Source organism: Conger conger, chromosome 8 (assembly GCF_963514075.1).
Source record: "Conger conger chromosome 8, fConCon1.1, whole genome shotgun sequence".
NCBI classification, from domain to species: domain Eukaryota; kingdom Metazoa; phylum Chordata; class Actinopteri; order Anguilliformes; family Congridae; genus Conger; species Conger conger.
The window spans coordinates 47,957,008-47,978,078 of NC_083767.1; the positions used below are offsets into that span (position 1 = coordinate 47,957,008).

Below are 21,071 nucleotides of genomic sequence, written 5' to 3' on the forward strand. Positions count from 1 at the left end.
CTAGTTTGACAGCCCTGCTGTATACCCTTCGGTAATGAGGTGTCCATTGAGCAGGCACCATATGTTCAGATATAGCTTTCACCTGGGCACAACATTGCATTATCTCATTAGTAGAAAAGTAAATGGGTAAAACACCACTGTACCCGTATTATGCAATATTCTTAAACTAGGTTAATTCAGAAAACACCTGGCTGTATGAATGGTAGGCTATGTCAAATTATATGTTAAATGTGAGCTGTGCAAGTAAATGTTGTTAAGGTTGACAGCTGAGTACATCAATAGTACAAAATTACACATACCCCGAAATATGCTTATGGAGGAGTATGCTGCCACTTTGCCTGAGAGTGTGATAGAGTGTTCTACCAAGAAATAAAACCAAAAACGGGTGTATTAGCATTCCCTGAATCCCAACACATTTAGTGATGTGGGAAAGCGCCAGTAAGTCGCCCAGGAGATTACCCCAGTCCTTTTGTTTTGTTCCTGTAATAAATCGGGCATAGTTCAATTAGCCAACAACAGGCTGTGACAGTCTCACTAAAAGTCCTGTTTGTACCAAGCAACTTTCAAGTTAGATTTTAAACTGCTGCCAAAGAAAATAAATTAAACGGTAACCTATTTATTAGAATTGAACAATTGTGCCTGAAAATGTCCTTCCTTTAAAAGGCTAGAATTCATTAAAATGAATTAAACAGATGAAAAATATATTGGGCTATTTACAATTTAAACATTAACAAAAGCTTAATTGAAGGTAACGTAGCAACAGACCTGCAGTCTACTCACATAGGCATACAGTAGCTATAATACCCTTCAGTTATATTAGCTATTTCGACAGAGAGCTGCCTTGTTTAAACCAGCATGTTTAACCCAGATTTCGTTTTAAATTAGTTCCATGAGGTCAACGACTGTATTTAGATATCAATTAAAACAGATCTCCGAGGGAAATAAGGCGGAGGACTTAATTCAATTCCTATAGTGTTAAGGCTAGACTAATTTGTATAATTGTGTATTTGTTTCATATACATATACATTTAAAAATAATGAACACTTATGAAGACCGTCAGCTGTCATAATACATCATTCAGTTAGCCTACATGATTCAGTCTGTAATTCAACAATCCAAATGTATGCGCAAAACATGCACTGTCGAAAACACAATAAAACGACACAATAAGAAATGTAACATTTGTAACATCACAGGCAGTCGATTAAAATGACCTCCACAGTGGTAATCGTGGTCAATTCAGACTGCTTATTACTGAATAAGCACTAGCCTAATTACGAGAGATAGATGTTCCATTAAATAAGATGTGGCACATTTTGCCAGACCATACATAGGTAGGTTTTGCCACTGCAGTTTTGCAGCGGTTCGCATACGTAATCCCTGGATGGGTGGTTGCCATGGTTTCTTGGGTCACATGCGTGGGTTTCCTGTAGCCAGCAGCTAAAGATGCTAGCTAGCTACAGTTGTTACTGCCATTTTCATTCATTCAGGGGCTTGATAGCAGGAAGCTTCGTTCATTTCGGAGTGCACGGGGATGGGAATTTTGTTTTGTGCAGCGCTTTCTGTTAAAATACGTACCTCCCGAAATTACTTCCTTTAAGCGGAATTTTAACTATCGTAACGTTGTTTTTTTTAAAGGAAACTAGTTATTTTGTTCTGATTCCTCCAGAGATTGTCAATAGGAATGAGTATAGAAATTCCCGAAGGACTGACGGAGCTATTGCAGAGCTTTACCGTGGAAGTGTTGAGGAATCAGCCCCGAGATCTGCTGGAGTTTGCCCTGCAGTACTTCACTCAATTGAAGGAAAGTCAGAGCCAAGGGGTCGCTTTTGGCAATGACCAAAATTCGGCTATTAGACCTGGGAAGGCAGTCAACTTTATCGAGGAAGCCATGCAGATCGACTCGGAAAATGGGGAGGATGAAGAGGAGGAGGACGAGGAATTCGTAGGTAACAGATTAACATTAGTATTCATCAATCAATGGTGTAGACTTGTATTCGCTGGATACCGTTAGTTGTTGCATTAGCGTGACACACACAAAACGCAAAGACGCCCGAGAACGTTCAGTCTGAACGTGTCTTGCAGTGTTAATCACGCTTTACCTCTGCCATGATTTCGCTTCTTTTTTTTCTTTCTTTTTTTTGTGAATGGCAATTTGAAAATGCCCTTAGGATATATGAATGGGATACGTACTTTGTTTTATTGGTAAATAAAATTAGAATTTTAATGAATCCTATCAACATCCACCTAGAAAATGCGACAAACACCAAATTATACATTAACGCTAATTAATCTCAAATGAATGCATCGTGCAGTAATTGTTGGAATGGGCCAACCAGCCTGTTAGCTGCGTCCAAGGCGGGCTCAATGCTGTGTTTGCACAACAAACGGAACCCAGCACAGTCAGTATCTAGCCTACTGCTAGAAAGGCCAGCTGGATCCTCTGTGATGAATGCCAGTATTGTAAATATGACAATACAAATTGAAAAGACAATTCAAAAAGACCTACGGTAGCCTATTTTATAGGCCCTCAATTAGGCTAATTTCGCATTCGAGCATTGTAGTTTGTGATTCATTCAAAACCGAATAATGTTGACTGAGGTAGCCTTGTGTACGTGGGAAGAAATGATGTCTTTGAAGCATGTGCTTTGGGCGTGCTTCCTAAATCTTGTTTCGGGAAAGAATTGATACGTAATGTTTGGCATTGACGTTCTCCCCTGGTTCATCCAGTCAAGGTTCAAGACGGTCCTCCACACATGGTTTTTATTTAAATGCATAATGACACTTAGCCTGCAGTGGGTGAAGAACACGTATCTGCAGGATTGGGCCTGCTCCGTCAAACCTTGGGAAGGTTGTGTTGTGTTTTCTTTGCTGGACTCACACAAAGACAACAGCTCAATATGCAAATACTAGTGCTAGTATTCAATATACTAGTGGTAGAAATAGTAATATTAATAGTTATTAGTATTATTAATAATTACTCATTAATAACAACAGTAATGCCAATAGTCTACTACAGCAGCAACATTTTATTTTATTTTATTATTACTGTTTGGCAGTCAACACTTATATTTTAGCCCATTTTTTTCAGAGGTAATATTGTATTTACTGGTACAACGTTTAGAAACCTTTGGATGGTAACATTTGTTTTACGTTCTAAACCACTATACAGCTCCATATCTTATTTTGTGGCTCATAAACACCCCCCCCCCCCCCCCCAAAAAATAAATAAATAAATAAAAATAATAAGGGGTTTTGAGAACTTGTTTGAGAAAGACAGTCCTGAAGATCTTTGTTTTCAGTGTGAAAAGGGGGAGGGGGGGGGGGGAGGAGCAGAGCAGAAATTGACTAAATGGACTAGAGCAGAGCAGAAATGGACTAAAATTTACTGTCTCACCAGAAAAAGAGGTCCAAAAAAAAAAACATTGAGGGACTCAATTCAAATAAGATCTGTTACTTTAATTTTCCCATTCCAACCTACTGTCCAATGAAAAGCATTTTTAAAAGGATGAAGAAGGGGAAATGTTGTTGCAGTGATGGTATTGATTAAATTACTGCCACAAGGAGAGTATTCAAAAGTGCTCCAGATGCTCAGTTCTCAGGTTTTGTTTCAGACTGACAGTCCTGATGTTCCCACAATGCACTTCTGTCTGCCTGTCTAAATTATGTTTTTAATTCAGGTGCTATGAAAAGGGCCGATATGTTCTTTCACACTTGACCAACTGACCTTGCAATTAGATGTTTCCAGGCTCAAATCCCAGATGAGGCCCTGCCGAGGTTAACCTCTATTTAGGTGCTTATCCCAAATAGCCTTCGAAAATTCCTAGTTTTCTCAATGGGGTAAAATGTAAGCTATGCAAGTCTCCTTCAATAAGGAGATCTGCTGCAGTGCTCTAGTGCACCTTTTTTGCATTTGCCCCTAAACAATGATGTGTGCTAACTGCTAACTGGAAAAATAATTTATGAGCACATCTACTAATTGGGATGCATTAGTATGCTTCTACATTTTTCGACTTAAGAGCACACGCGCTCCTTAAAAAAAAATGTTAGTCCTGTTCTAAGTAAATATTTGGCTAATAGTTAGCAGTATAATTGTTATGTATATTATCAGTTAACATATGATTTTTATCTTAGTTGTAGTTTGTTTCTTGTAGAGCCAATTCAATAGAGAACTGATAGCAAGGAAGCTTTTAGCAGCTGTGGTAGCTGACTGGCCTGGCGTTTTGAAATGGCCCCCAGTCTCATGTATCTTTCATCAGAAGCTTTTGTTTCAGAGCTAAGTGCTTTTATTGCCTGACGCTTTTCGTTTTTTTAAATTCAGATTTTATTCAGAAAAAGAATCACGAGCTTCAAAGGATAAAAGAGCATTTGCCACATGTTTAGAAAGAGCGTAGTTTAGTCAAATGAACATGCTGCAGAATGGACAATAACAATATGTCGAGGTGACATTGAATCTTCTCTCTACTCTGTATAATGACAGGCCTGTGGAGGTGGCCATGTTATTAATGTTTTTTATATTATTATTATTATTATTATTATTATTATTAGTTCAAATGTTTGAATATGTAGCCTATTTTTTCATTCATACTGTATGTGCACTCACAAATTCTAACGTTCCATGTTGCAAAAACATTATCTCTGGCTTCTGAATGACCCTTTTGTCACTGGTGCAAAGCCAATCATGTTTTGAATACAATTACAATATTAATATTCTGCAGCAAGAGATGGTGATATATAGAAAAGAAGTGCCACTACCAGCAGGCCAGAATCCTCTCCTGTGGTGGGAAACCAATTACGCAGTTAGAGCAGAAATACCTGAGCATTCCAAGCACTTGTATTCAAGCAGATAATTATTTTTTGGCAGGCAACATTGTAAATGAAAAAAAGCACAGCACTTGCCTGCAACCAAGTGAATCGCCTTGTTTTTCACTAATAATCTCTGACAGGGTGGCGCTAATGCAGACTGCCAAACTCAAATGGAACTGTTTTCATGGCCATGTAAAATGTTCTGATATCAGCAGGTACAACCTCAGTAAGCTAATAGACATAATAATGTAGCTTGCACCATATATGGCTCTTTACCTCTACATTTTGAAACTTATCTCTAAAAATAATTAGGATCAGGTATCATAGGGAACTGGAGCGGTTGCTACTGGCTTAGAATGGAAAATATAGAAAGCAAAGATTAAAAAATCTCAGTCCTTAAACTATAAAACAGGGTTATTTTTGGGGTTTATAAAATGATTAAACTAGGCTGGCACTACTGACTTCAGAGTTATGGCTCTAATCCTGCTTGTTTTTTTTTCTATGCCTGCAGTGAGATGTGTTGGTAATGGTTCCTTTTTTTCCCTCTCTCCAGCTCCAGTGATCAACAGATTTGTAAGAAGAGCTTCAGGTAATTCAGTCAGTTTCACATTGTGATTTGTTGTCTCTGTCAGTATTGGACCTTTTGTTTTGTTCTTTGGCAAATTCCTCAATCTTAAGAATCAGATAAAATTTTTTACAAGGGAATACACAAGCTTGGCGTTTCTCTTCAACAGCAGGATCAGAAATGCTTCCTCTTTTGTACAGAAAGAACAATATTCCTTTTTTTCACAACACATTTACCGCGATACTTTCAGTTTCATAAGAAAAGAAACGTGGGTACCACATGTATTCTCTCTCTCTCTCTCTCTCTCTCTCTCTCTCTCTCTCTCTCTCTCTCTCTCTCTCTCTCTCTCTCTCTCTCTCTCTCTCTCTCTCTCTCTCTCTCTCTCTCTCTCTCTCTCTCTCTCTCTCTCTCTCTCTCTCTCTCTCTCTCTCTCTCTCTCTCTCTCTCTCTCTCTCTCACACATGCTTCTCACAATTCTTTCTGCTATTCTGTTATATTATGTGTAAATTCAGTTGCAGTAGACCAGGGGTATGCAACCCTCATTCTGGAGTGCCAGTGATTCTGGTTTTTGTTATATCTGAGCTTCATTGCAAGATTACCTACAGCATCTACGGGTCACCTGCATTTATTAGAACATGCTGTATGTCAGTGTAGTGCACTGAGGGTGGGTATTGTAGAGCGGAGTGTATATAGTGTACAGGAAGTGTCCCCAGAGTTGTAGGAAAGAAGATGGTGAAATGGAAGGTAAAAGTGGTCCTTTGGGGGAGATGAGAATTTATGCTTTGTTTGGATGGGTGTGTGCTTGTGTGTTTATGCATGCATGCATGTGTGTGTGTATGCATGTGTGTGTGTATGCATGCATGCATTTGTGTGTGTGTTTATGCATGCATGCGTGTGTGTGTATGCATGCATGTGCTATGTCTGTGTTTAAGGGCCTTTCATTGGTAGATGTCCATTCTCTGGAGCGGGCAGTGAAACCCTCACAGTCCCAGCCCCCAAACCTGCCCCACATTAATAATGGAACAGCAGTCCCCGGGAACGTGCTGTTCTTTCAAGGGCACCAGTTCAGTAACGCCAAGCTTTTCCCTGTCTCTTTTCAGAAAAATGAATTTGGTGTTGTGTATACATTCTCCCTTCTGCAGACATAATATATCGCTTCTTATTTCTTTTAGTTTATCTTTCTTCCATTACCTGTCATAGTAAAAATATATGTCCACAAGCTCAGTGTCATTTTTCATTCTGTAGCTTTTATAGAAACCTCACTCTTGTTACTATTCCACTTCCATTCTCTCTTTTGGTGATGATAAAATAATAGCCGTCAATTTGATACGTTGTAAAAAACTTAAGAAACAAACCAAAAAAACAAATCCACAAAACTGCTCAGTTTTCCAAAGGCCAGGAAGTGAATCTCCCAGGTGACATAAAGTGACTTGAAAGGAAGTGTCCTGTTACAGGGATGTTGAGAATCCTTCTCTCTTGCAGTATGTGGAGGTGGTATTGATCGAGACAGTGGAGCTTCCGCTGTGCTTATCACATGGCTGGATATTAATATCAGCAATAAAGTTGGTCTCTGTATAAGTTCCTGTTTCTAATTCTACATGTTTCAGGCGTTTTCATGCTTCCAGAAACTTTGGTTAACTTGGTTTCTGTAGAAGTTCCTGTTTCTAATTCTACATGTTTCAGGTGTTTTCATGCTTCCAGAAGCTTTGGTTAACTTTTAAGCGATAACAAACTATTTGATCATCAACTACACTCACCTACTGCTAACATTTTACAGCTCACTGTATAATAGTTACACTGCTTTAGTCACATACTGGGGCTGTGTGATTGGACACAACCACATTCGCTCACTGCTGCATACGGACACTCCAGTACACTAGAAGGTTGACTGCCCAACTCACTTCTTGTAGAATACTGACACTACCCAACTGACCAGAGTGCCAGTTGCCCAGAAGTGGAAGTCCTCGCCAGTATTTTGTTTCAGTTGCTGGGATTTGCTCATGAACACAATTCCCCTGGCTGTGTTAATGAGCAACTTTCCACCTGTGACACTGCCCAAATCACTGTGTGATACTAACACAACTCACTAGAATACTGACACTATCTGACTGGCCTGCTGCAGAATACTGATGCGATCTCATGTACATACTCCAAAATACTGAGGCTACACAAACCTCGGTGCATAATACTCACACCATCCCTCTCAACTTGTGTAGAATACTGACGCATTCCCTCTCACCTACTGTAGAATGCCGACACATCCACACTCACACACTGGAATACTGATATAACCCTACTTACTCATAATAACCCAAGCAGGCCTTCCAGTGTCCAGGACAGGAGAGGAGAAGAATAGCTTCAGGCGCAGTGCAGGAGAATTGAGGAAACCACTGCTGAGATGTGTGACATTGCAGTACCTGACCTGTGTGGCATGGCAATACAAAAGCACCAACGTGGAAGTGTCGCTGCTCACCAAAGAATGGGTGTTGGAGAGCTGATGTTTCCTGTTACATGTACCTGAGGTGGAGAGTGCCAGGACCAGTGCAAAAGCAGAAATGGGCTTGCTGTGTACACAATTAATTAAGCTTTCATTCATTAAGCGAGAGATTTATTAAGACCCGGTCATTAGTCAGAGCAAAAGAGAGCTTTGCGTTTTATCTGCATCCAAGTTTCAAATCCCTCAGCAGACCAGTAAGCTAATTTAGCCTGCACATTGATCAAGGTGATTGGCCACACGTGTGACAAGTATTGTATTATGGCTTGTCTAATGGTGGAATATGTGTGGCAGTCATTGGACAAATTAGAGTTTTAACCAGAAGGTTAATACTTGAAAGTCCAGGTGTTGTTGTTTACTAGAGTACTTACTATAACCTACATTTCTTTGACAAATATTCAATGAAGAGAGAGGCTGTTTAAGGGCAGTTGCCAAGAAAATGAAATACCTTTTAAATGGCCCCTTTAAAATAGAATTTAAAACGCGTTATCTGTCCCAAAAACAGGGGAGGTGTTTTAGACCAGATGGAGCACTCCCATTCACACTTCACCATTCACCCTCTTTATCATCCTGACAGTGTTTAGAATGACCCCTGTCTTCTGTATCCTGTCTGCTTTTTGTCAAACGCGTTCCCATTTCTTTGTTAAAATGTCTTGATGAAAGTGCTTCTAATGGAAGTATATCATTGTGCAAGACAAAACATAACAGTGTCTGTTGCTGAGAATATATTCTTTTACATCCACTAAAAGAAGAAAGGGTAACTTCTGAATTCCTTCCTGACTTTAGTTAGGCCTATTTTACCATGGTTTTATATTCATATTATAATGGTTTTGTGTCATTTTATATGCCGTACCTCTTTGAGATTTGTCAACAAACAGAACAGAAAAACTGTTCTTTTTGATGTCAGTGTACACTATGAGATTGCATTAAATATTCAGATTAATATTTCTGAAAAAGCCCTTTGTGATGTCATCCAGCTTCTGCTTTGTTCAGTGAAAGAGGAAGGAGTTGAAACCCATTTAATGGCTGTATCAAGGGATATGTACTGCATGTGAGTGTCCATTTCATAGCTTCACCACCCCTGGTGGTTTTTATTGTCCCTTTGGGCCAAGTCAAAACCATGAATTTCTTGTTGAATATTATTGATGAAAATACTCAAATCGGACTAAAATCACTGTACTGCAATATGTAAGCTTTGACATTCTCTAAGTATTGCATTATAAAATGCAAGCATTTCAAAGAGTTTTGTGTTGTTTCTAAATGAACATTTTTCTTGAATAAATGAACAATGAGTAAATAATAGCGGTGGAAATCCAGAATGATGAAATCTAGAATGATCTCTAACCTAGAAATTCCACTGTTTGGTAGTTTATTGAACAGATTTGAATTGGCCCTAATTTCCTGGAATTTGGGCTAATCAGGCTTTATGGAGAATAAACTATATCACTGTTGTGGTATAGCAGGTCTGAGTGTACAGCCCTGCCCATTGTATGGTACATACTGTAATGAAACTCCTACAATACAGAACAAGAGGATAGCTCCTACCTCCCTGTGGCATGCTGTTATGACTAGCTTAATATACCACTTGTATGTTCACATATAACCTATACAATAAGTGAACCAATAGTCTGTATGTTTAGCTTGCATTACTCGGTAATCTTCATTCCCTGTACTAGAACATGTTTAGAGAACACAGTCTGTTTACTCAGCCTTATCTCCTGTTCTCTGCCTGTATCTGATTAGTGTGCCTGCATGCTGAAAACCGGCTCCCTGAATGTTCATGTGCCAAATTCATATCCAGTGTGTAGTGTTGGATGACTGTGTGCCTGGCTGTTGAAATGCAGAGCTTTACTTTGTGTCTGGTTTGCAGTGTGCGCTGAAGCATTCAACCCAGACGACGAAGAGGAAGACAAGGAGCCGAGGGTGAGTTCCCTCTCCTCCACCCATATGTTGCCAGCAGGTCTCTGAGGTCTTCTGACCAGGGCTTACAGGTTGTCCCTTGCACTAGGTTCAAAACTAAGGGTGACTGAGCCTTCGAATCGGTGGCACCTAAATTGTGAAATGCTCTTCCACCGGAATTTTTTAAAAGCAGCTAAAGTCACATCTTTTCAGACAGGCATTCATCTAGCCGTTTTTGTGACTGTATTTCCATTTATTTCATGTTCGTTTATTTGTGATTTGTTGGTTTTATTGACTGTTTATGTATTATTATGTAATATAATACAGTGGTGTGAAAAAGTGTTTGCCCCCTTCCTGATTTCTTATTTTTTTGCATGTTTGTCACACTTAAATGTTTCAGATCATCAAACAAATTTAAATATTAGTCAAAGATAACACAAGTAAACACAAAATGCAGTTTTTAAATGAAGGTTTTTATTATTAAGGGAGAAAAAAAAATCCAAACCTACATGGCCCTGTGTGAAAAAGTGATTGCCCCCCCTGTTATAACTTAACTGTGGTTTATCAAACCTGAGTTCAATTTCTCTAGCCACACCCAGGCCTGATTACTGCCATACCTGTTCTCAATCAAGAAATCACTTAAATAGGACCTGCCTGACAAAGTGAAGTAGACCAAATGATCCTCAAAAGCTAGACATCATGCCGAGATCTAAAGAAATTCAGGAACAAATGAGAAAGAAAGTAATTGAGATCTATCAGTCTGGAAAAGGTTATAAAGCCATTTCTAAAGCTTTGGGACTCCAGCGAACCACAGTGAGAGCCATTATCCACAAATGGCGAAAACATGGAAGAGTGGTGAACCTTCCCAGGAGTGGCCGGCCGACCAAAATTACCCCAAGAGCGCAGTGACGACTCATCCAAGAGGTCACAAAAGACCCCACAACAACATCCAAAGAACTGCAGACCTCACTTGCCTCAGTTAAGGTCAGTGTTCATGACTCCACCATAAGAAAGAGACTGGGCAAAAATGGCCTGCATGGCAGAGTTCCAAGACGAAAACCACTGCTGAGCAAAAAGAACATTAAGGCTCATCTCAATTTTGCCAGAAAACATCTTGATGATCCCCAAGACTTTTGGGAAAATACTCTGTGGTCTCACGAGACAAAAGTTGAACTTTTTGGAAGGTGTGTGTCCCATTACATCTGGCGTAAAAGTAACACCGCATTTCAGAAAAAGAACACAATACCAACAGTAAAATATGGTGGTGGTAGTGTGATGGTCTGGGGCTGTTTTGCTGCTTCAGGACCTGGAAGACTTGCTGTGATAAATGGAACCATGAATTCTGCTGTCTACCAAAAAATCCTGAAGGAGAATGTCCGGCCATCTGTTCGTGACCTCAAGCTGAAACGAACTTGGGTTCTGCAGCAGGACAATGATCCAAAACACACCAGCAAGTCCACCTCTGAATGGCTGATGAAAAACAAAATGAAGACTTTGGAGTGACCTAGTCAAAGTCCTGACCTGAATCCTATTGAGATCCTGTGGCATGACCTTAAAAAGGTGGTTCATGCTCGAAAACCCTCCAATGTGGCTGAATTACAACAATTCTGCAAAGATGAGTGGGCCAAAATTCCTCCACAGCGCTGTAAGAGACTCATTGCAAGTTATCGCAAACACTTGATTGCAGTTCTTGCTGCTAAGGGTGGCCCAACCAGTTATTAGGTTTAGGGGGCAATCACTTTTTCACACAGGGCCATGTAGGTTTGGATTTTTTTCTCCCTTCATTTAAAAACTGCATTTTGTGTTTACTTGTGTTGTCTTTGACTAATATTTAAATTGGTTTGATGATCTGAAACATCTGTACCTCTGTAACATCTGTTACCTCTGTAACTATGGATGTTCATATGGGATTAGCGCTGTTCCCGCTGCTGCAGTGCTACTGAAGTGATGCTATGCTAGCACAGCACCCCTGTGTAGCTACAGATGTTCTCATGGGATTAGCAAACTGTACTGCTGCTTTACTGTGGTGAAAAATGCCAGCCCATGAACAGTATCACAGACCATAATACACACTGATGAATGGATATAATACAGGAGGCCTTAGTTTTGAGCAGCAGTAACCACATTTGGGGTTCACTATTTGGGGTGCATGTATGTTGGAATTTGCATGCGGATGTTGAACTTCAGGGTTAAAGACAGGGAAAGCATGCCTGCAATATCCTGAAGGGCTGAAGCCCATTACCGCAACTGGTGAATGTGAATTTAACAGCTGTCACCAGCACTGAAATTGGCAATACAAAGGTCAGAGTGGTTGACCTCATAATATTTTGCTTTTCCGTGTCAGATTACGCATCCTAAAACAGACGAGCAGAGGCAGAGACTGCAGGAGGCCTGCAAGGACATCCTTCTGTTCAAAAACTTAGACCCGGTAAGAACTTCTGTGTGCTCTGCTGTTAGTCAATGGTTCTAAAAAAGGCTGTGTTTTTGGGATTATAATTGTTATTATTTTTTCTTCCCTCTTGCTTTTTTTTATTGTAAGAAATGAACAGACAACTTTGATATGAATTGCAAAGAGGACTGTTAAAGGGCCACCTGAAATGCTGATGAATTGGGTTAGAGTGCAGGCTAATTTGGTATTTATGTATGCTAGTGTGCATTGCTGTAGTCTCCCTTCTTTTTTACTTACAGTTGATTTCACATTCATTGCTTATGTAAAGGTTATGTAAAGGCTAGGCTTGCATAGTTTACACCTTAAATGACATTACATTAAATGTTACCTGTTTCAACCACTGGATCAAGTGTGTCAGTCTTGCTAAACCCCATTTTCAGGGTTGAGTGAGACGCAGGGGTGCTGTAAGGGGTAAGGGGTTTAGGATGATTCCTAGGGCTCTGACTGACAGGGGCTTCAAAAAGATAGAACACAGGATTTTCTGGGGCGGTGGCCCAATGTGTGATCTCTTCATGGGGCCAACAATGCCTGGCGGTGCCCCTGACTGTTTATAGCTTAATTTGAAGCTATGAAGTTTTATGTTTTATGAATGAACAATGAAAGTGAAAAATGAATATGATTTGGAAAATGCAGTTCATGATGTTGGCACAAAATGGAGAATCCTTGCTTACACAACAGAGGAGATTTTGTCAGGTATGTATTGCCACCTACTGGACCACAGCTCTAACCGAGTTATGCTCTAATTATATTTTTCTGAAGAATGCACAAATTTCTCAGTTATTTCTTTCCATTGTGGTGTAGAATTTAGAACATTGAAACCCCAGAGAGATAATAATCTGCAATCATCAAGCTCATTGCTCATAGTTGCAGTTTGCATTTAACTCTGAGATTTACAAAAGTAAATATACCAAGTTAACATAATCCAGACTGTGTCTTAGTGGGCAGTTAGTGAATTTCAACTTCTGACTTTGAATTACACACGCCTTATCCTGCCTCCTGTAGAGTAGCGGCAGCCAGCTCTCCAAAGACAAAATTGAAATAAACAGATGAATTATTTTATTTTGAGTGCGCTATGCTTGCAGGAAGGCAGTGCACATTATGTTTGAAAAGTAGATGGCATTAAAAACATATAATTTTCTGTTAACTCGACTGTCTCCAAATGGAAGTTAAACACTTTTACACTGATTCTTACTCTCTTGGTTACCTTGAGCCCCCAGCAGCCTCCCTTTGTTTGTGAGCTTCAAGCATTCCTGTCCTCTCACTTTCACAGGAGCAGATGTCACAGGTGCTGGACGCCATGTTTGAGAAGCTGGTGGAGGCCACTGAGCACATCATTGACCAAGATGACGACGGTGATAACTTCTATGTCATTGAAAGGTTGGAGCGGCCATTTTGATTTCATTCTTTTTGGTCTCGATGCGATTTCACTGCTACAGTCACTGGCCTTGACTATGTGTAAGAATACACCCAATGGGCACTTTTATTATGTAGACCTGTACACCAGCTTGTTAATGCAAATATTGAATCAGTCAATCATGTGGCAGCAACTAAATGCATCAAAGCATGCAGATGTGGTCAGCTGTGAAGAGGTTCAGCTGTTTTTCAGACCAAATGTCAGAATAGGGAAGGAATGTGATCTACAGTCAGGTCCATAAATATTGGGACATCGACACAATTCTTATATTTTTGGCTCTATACACCACCACAATGGATTTGAAATTAAACGAACAAGATGTTCTTTAACTGCAGACTTTCAGCTTTAATTTGAGGGTATTTACATCCAAATCAGGTGAATGGTGTAGGAATTACAACAGTTTGTATATGTGCCTCCCAAGGGACCAAAAGTAATGGGACAAACTAACAATCATAAATCAAACTTTCACTTTTTAATACTTGGTTGCAAATCCTTTGCAGTCAATTACAGCCTGAAGTCTGGAACGCATAGACATCACCAGACACTGGGTTTCATCCCTGGTGATGCTCTGCCAGGCCTCTACTGCAACTGTCTTCAGTTCCTGCTTGTTCTTGGGGCATTTTCCCTTCAGTTTTGTCTTCAGCAAGTGAAATGCATGTTCAATCGGATTCAGGTCAGGTGATTGACTTGGCCATTGCATAACATTTCACTTCTTTGCCTTAAACTCTTTGGTTGCTTTCGCAGTAAGCTTCGGGTCATTGTCCATCTGCACTGTGAAGCGCCGTCCAATGAGTTCTGAAGCATTTGGCTGAATGTGAGCAGATAATATTGCCCGAAACACTTCAGAATTCATCCTGCTGCTTTTGTCAGCAGTCACATCATCAATAAATACAAGGGAACCAGTTCCATTGGCAGCCATACATGCCCACGCCATGACACTACCACCACCATGCTTCACTGATGAGGTGGTATGTTTTGGATCATGAGCAGTTCCTTTCCTTCTCCATACTCTTCTCTTCCCATCATTCTGGTACAAGTTGATCTTTGTCTCATCTGTCCATAGGATGTTGTTCCAGAACTGTAAAGGCTTTTTTAGATGTTGTTTGGCAAACTCTAATCTGGTCTTCCTGTTTTTGAGGCTCACCAATGGTTTACATCTTGTGGTGAACCCTCTGTATTCACTCTGGTGAAGTCGTCTCTTGATTGTTGACTTTGACACACATACACCTACCTCCTGGAGAGTGTTCTTGATCTGGCCAACTGTTGTGAAGGGGTTTTTCTTCTTCTTTTCTTTTCTGTGGTCTTCCGGGTCTTTTGGTGTTGCTGAGCTCACCGGTGCGTACTTTCTTTTTAAGAATGTTCCAAACAGTTGATTTGGCCACACCTAATGTTTTTGCTATCTCTCTGATGGGTTTGTTTTGATTTTTCAGCCTAATGATGGCTTGCTTCACTGATAGTGACAGCTCTTTGGATCTCATATTGAGAGTTGACAGCAACAGATTCCAAATGCAAATAGCACACTTGAAATGAACTCTAGACCTTTTATCTGCTCCGTGTAAATGAGGTAATGAGGGAATAACACACACCTGGCCATGGAACAGCTGAGCAGCCAATTGTCCCATTACTTTTGGTCCCTTAAAAAGTGGGAGGCACATATAGAAACTGTTGTAATTCCTATACCGTTCACCTGATTTGGATGTAAATACCCTCAAATTAAAGCTGAAAGTCTGCAGTTAAATATCTTGTTTGTTTCATTTCAAATCCATTGTGGTGGTGTATAGAGCCAAAAAGAGGAGAATTGTGTCGATATCCAAATATTTATGGACCTGACTGTGACTTTGACCGTGGAATGATTGTTGGTACCAGACAGTGTGGTTTGAGTATCTCAGAAATAGCTGATATCCTGGGATTTTCACAAAGAACAGTAGAGTTTGCAGAGAATGGTGTGAAAACAAAAAAGTGGTGTTAATGAGAGAGGTCTGAGGAAAAGGGCCAGGCTGGCCAAAGGTGACAGTAACGCAAATAACCACACATTACAACAGTGCTATGCAGAAGAGCATCTCCGAACACACAACGTGCTACAGCAGCAGAAGACCAATAAGTCTAATAAATACCTAATAAAGTGCTCAGTGAGTGTAGCTGCATAATCTGTTGTACTGCATTGGTGCGGAATGCAGCAAGTTTCAGGCTCTGTTCCACCAGACTTATGTACAGCTGGCATGTGCATACTCTGGTTGTGCCCAGCCTTGGGAAGTGAACTGAAGATAATTAATTGGATGGATGCTAGACACAGTCCAAATTCTCATAGCAGGTCAATCCTGATACAGTCCATGTTGGAAGATGGTAAGCAATTGATCATTTCTGACATTTAGATAGAGGTGATAAATTCAAGATTTTTCTGAAGTTTAATGTCAGGCGCTGCCATGAGTTTTGTGTCTATCAGCACGTGGTGCATGTAACAGTATAAGGTAAAGAGGGCATTGAAGTCACAAGCAGGATTTTAACATATCAGGTGTTCAGCACATCAGCAGGATCATTACTGTGGCCGTTGAAGAAGGAAGAATAGGCTCCATGGATATCATTAGTGTGTCTTATCAACACTGGAAGCAGTCGCCACAATCCACATTCACACTTTAATCATAATAATGGGGGGGAAAATTAACATTAGTATGCATAACACTGCATTAAACAAATGAGGTTTGAATAATTGCACATATTTGTAAAGTAAATTGTCCGAATTAAATATGTTTTCCCTTTCTGTATTGAGGTTGTCTTTACAGATTTCATTGTTCTTTACGGTTAGTAATAAGATTTTAATGAGTCATATTTGTGGGTGATTGTATAATTCATGAGGTGTCTGTCTCGGAGGTTATGAAAGCCTTAGACTGAGTCAGACAGTGTCATAAGTGATAGAAAGTTTCTGTATGTTGCTTTCTTCTAAATGTTCTCTTGCTCTAATCCCTTTCCATGTTATAGAGGTACTTTTGACATTGTCGTGAAGGTTGACAGTGCAGAGCGTACCGTGGGCTCCTATGACAACCGTGGAAGTTTTGGGGAGCTGGCTTTGATGTACAACACTCCAAGAGCGGCCACCATCATTGCTACCTCACCTGGTGCTCTCTGGTGCCTGGTGAGATCTCACACAATCCTTCAGTTATCTGCTGATGTTTAAAAGTCCTAAACCAAGGGTTTTGCTGGAGTACTTGAGGGGAAGGTGTTGAAACTGAGCTACTCTTCATTTACATTGTGACCAGTGTCTTAAGTTGAAAATCATTTTAATTAAAAGTATACTTTTTATATGTATTATTTTTGGAATCAGGTGCATATGACTGTGTGCCCATTATGTAAAAATGAGCTTGTGCAGATCCCTTAGTTTAAGCATTTAGGAAGCGCTTATCACACTTCCTGTTTCAAGTGGAGGGTAACGCACTGTACTGCACATTGTAGGACCGACTGACTTTCCGAAGAATCATTGTGAAGAATAATGCGAAGAAGAGGAGGATGTACGAAGCTTTCATAGAGACCCTTCCGTTGCTCACGCAACTCGAGGTTAGTTTCGTCTTCTTTCTTACATTTATAAAAGGATTTAGAGGGATTGAGAGAGATTTAACATAGCTTGCTACTCTGACGCTCTCCACTGCAGCTCTCTGAGAGAATGAAGGTGGTGGACGTGATATCCTCTAGAGTTTACACCGACGGGGAACAGATCATTGCTCAGGTGACTGCCATCCTGTTTTTCTTTTGGGCTCTCCTTTACGTTCACTCTGGAGTCACAGTGGTCTGTTAGATGTCGCAATGAGTCCAGTATCAAAGTGTTTTAGATATATTTGGATTCAGATGGTCTACAATGGTAAACGTTTTTAGAATATTCTACGCCCTTAGACCGCTGTTCTAATATGTTGTAGAATATAGTGTATGAACCCCATTTGTTTGTTATTCATGTATAGTGATTTGTGTCTTTTCAGGGAGATTTGGCTGATTGTTTCTACATTGTAGAATCTGGACAGGTTAGAATCACCATGAAGAGGAGCAAAGTGAGTATCTGCTGCCAGTCTGTACAAATCACAACCATGTTCACTGAACAACACAGGCCACTGGACTATGGTCAATACTGGACTTGAGGTCAAAGTGTAGGGTTTGGCTGCAGCTGATAGTTGTATTGCAATTCACTCTCATGTGCAATTCAAACCTGAATTCTGGGGAATGGATTTTTCATCTGCTAGGTTGGGTAAATTCAGTTGCGTCACACATGTGCATTCTCTTCTGCAGTCAAAGAAAGATGTGGAGAATGAGGAGGTAGACATTGCCGTGTGCACCAGAGGACAGTATTTTGGAGAACTTGCGCTGGTGACTAACAAGCCCAGGGCCGCCTCAGCGTATGCCGTGGGGGAAGTAAAGTGCTTAGGTACCACTCTCTTTTCCTTCTATTTCCTGTCCTGGATCATACCAGGATATTGCTGTATTGTAACAGTGAAATTAACTCTGTAAACTGTAAACGAACTTATTTTGGGATATTAAAAAGATGCATATGTATTACTACTTGGATAGTAAGAAATTGTTTAATATTTGATAAGGTAATGTCTCTTCAGGTGACAGTTAAAGTACATGTTTTAAACGGCTTTATTCAATTAAATGTTTTAATTCTAGTACTTTTGTAGGCGTCAAACTCCTTGTTTGCTTTCGTCGTTCTTCCTTGCGGTAATGGCAGTTCTCTCTAACCTCGCAGTTATGGACGTCCAGGCCTTTGAGCGGTTGTTGGGCCCCTGCATGGACATCATGAAGAGAAACATTGGAAACTATGAAGAGCAGCTAGTTGCCCTATTTGGAAGTAACACTGACATTGAGGATCAGAATGCATGAAAGCCCAATGGCAAGAACTGACCTGCGGCACATGTGAAGAGAAAAGGAAGGTGTTTTGGGGGAAGCCGTCAACTTCTAGATGCCAAGTGTTGCCATGACCACTCTTGTATTTTTTTAACATGTATTTATTTATTTATTCTGCTTTCTGAAATGTGTAGCTCCACATTAACGATAGCAGTTTAGATATTTTAGACAAAATATATTGGTATACTTCCAGATTTCATGGAATGCTGGATGAGTTTTTTGGGGCATAGAGCACATCTTGTGTGTACCTTTGCTCAGTATATTCTATGAAGTTAGGCAAGATGTTAATCTATTTGGTAAATGTTTATGTCTACTTATTAATTTTAACAGCTTTTTTTGTGCACCCAGTCCATAATGTTTCAACAGAATTAATAGTCATACTTTAATGCACACATACTTCATATTATGGCATTATTAAAGATGGCTTCAGTTGATATCTCCTCCCAATTTCCCTTTTTATCTCACTTTCTCAAAACCACTTGTTGATTTTTGGCTTTAGATCCAGTCTACCCACAGTGCACTGTATCTTTAATACTGCATTGCAGGAAGTAAAAAAAAAATGTCAGTTTTACTTTTTTAAATTCTGTTTCATGTTTTCGATACTTGCGCATTATATCTTGTTGGTTGCTGAAATTAACAATACTGCAGTCAGATTGGAATAATCATGACAAATTCTGAAATGATACTGAATCAAATCAAATGTGCACTGCAAGCAGACTGAATCTTGGCCTTAGTTCCACAGCCTGCATATTATATCCAATTTTGTGCACAGCAAAGGGGGAGTTAGAAAAAACCCAATTCTTGGACAAAAGATGAAATATAGCAAATCCCCTCTTGTTTGTAGCACAAATGGTTAACATTTAAGACTTGTGCAAAGTCAGACGTACCAAAAGATGCTATTTCTTTTTGTCTTCATGACAATGTTACTGACTTTGTTATTTTAAAGACCTGCCTGTCAATTGTAGATTAATGTTGCGAGAAACACAATCTTTCAAAATTGTTATTTCAAACAGGAAAAAGAAGTGTACATTTATTGTTTAATTGTTACACTTAATAGCTTATAGTGGCTGCTTCTTGTTTTTTGTGTAGGATGTTTGGCCCAATGCACAATTGTATGTCTTATGTATACTTGAATTTTGTTTTATCTAAAGTGCTGATCATGACTAGACTATCTGTTAAGGTTGTACATATGTAGCTTACAGCGTGCTGACTTTTATACCCTAGAAATCAAACAGAGCAGAAAAACAAAAGTATTTGCTTTCTGAAACTGAAAATATAGCTCCTCTGATTAATAGCTGAGTGTTACTTTCAAATTGATATTTGCGACCAACCATTATGCTGTTTGAATTTCTATGGCAGCAGAATGTGAGTCTTCAGGATATGAATTTTTTTATTTTGTATTTTTTGGACTGATTACATTTTTAACCACTCAAAATGTATCCCAGTCCAATGCCAGTACAGATCCATTGTCACTGATGTTGTAGTCTCACATTTTAAACTTTTGTCTCTTGACTAATGATTAATAAGTCACTTTTGTTTTGTTTAAAATGGAGATTGTCTTTAGGGTTCGGAACAATGTGTTTGCAAAATATTTAAGTACTGCAAGAGGGGTTCAGGTTGACAGGTAAATATATTTTGGCACTCTAAAACAGGGACACTTCCTATTTGTAATTTGACCTGCTTTTGAAGACCGATTTGTTATTTTGCCTATAGTGTAAATGGCAAATGTAGTTCTTGCTTCTGAATCATAAAGCTCCAGTCCATCACATTAATCTATCACATTTCTTTGTTGTTTGCCTTTTGTAATGAATCTGTTTGGGCGTCTTCTACATTTCATCAAGTTATTGATGTAATTGAGCTTTCCTGTCTCAGTAAACCTCTGAACAGAAGCGTAGCAGCATTTCATGAAACCTTGGAGGTCAGCCATTACTTCCAATGACAGCTTATTGGTTTTGGGTAAATTATCGTCTACCTCTGCACCAACAATACCAACATGTTTACGTATTCCCACAGGAAGACCATGCCTTCCTTCCTCTTTCAGCAGCAAGCAGCAGTAATCCCTTGTTTTCATAGTATTTACATGGTTGCATACTCTTCCCCATCAGTTCAGTGTCTGAATCTGTCATTGAGTTTAACTTGGCTTTGTATGTTTAACAGGATGTAAACAAAACAACAAAAAGTACACCTACTGCTCTGTATTAAATCCTGTTATAACCCTCTGGCACTAGCTTAGTGTTGGCTGTGCTGTCCATTTCTTGTAAAGCAGTTCAAAGGTCTACAGAATCTCAATGCCAGAGTATTTTCAGTATTATATTGTTGGTTATATCTGAATTTTCATTACAATAAAGTACAGTTTTATTAAAGAGTGCATTTCACATGATTTCATACATTTTGTTTGTCCGATACACAGTTTCTTAAATAATCCCTTCCTGTATCAGTACCTCTCATTGAACATAATTGAAATTAAAAAGTTATTTAGAATTTATGTAAACTGGAATTGAGTTTGAATAAACCTCCACCTCTGAGATAGGTTTAGTTTACATCACAAAAGGAAATAAC

General features: G+C 39.5%; 1 protein-coding gene across 1 annotated transcript; it reads left to right on the forward strand.

The window, feature by feature from the left end:
• Nucleotides 1-1,491: 1,491 nt before the first annotated feature.
• Nucleotides 1,492-20,875, forward strand: LOC133135061 (cAMP-dependent protein kinase type II-beta regulatory subunit). The gene is made up of 11 exons (XM_061251816.1): nucleotides 1,492-1,950; nucleotides 5,361-5,396; nucleotides 9,737-9,789; nucleotides 12,110-12,193; nucleotides 13,485-13,591; nucleotides 16,605-16,758; nucleotides 17,076-17,177; nucleotides 17,272-17,346; nucleotides 17,594-17,662; nucleotides 17,898-18,033; nucleotides 18,355-20,875. The coding sequence occupies exons 1-11, from the start codon at nucleotides 1,686-1,688 to the stop codon at nucleotides 18,486-18,488; spliced, it is 1,215 nt and encodes a 404-aa protein (XP_061107800.1). The 5' UTR covers nucleotides 1,492-1,685; the 3' UTR covers nucleotides 18,489-20,875.
• Nucleotides 20,876-21,071: the final 196 nt, after the last annotated feature.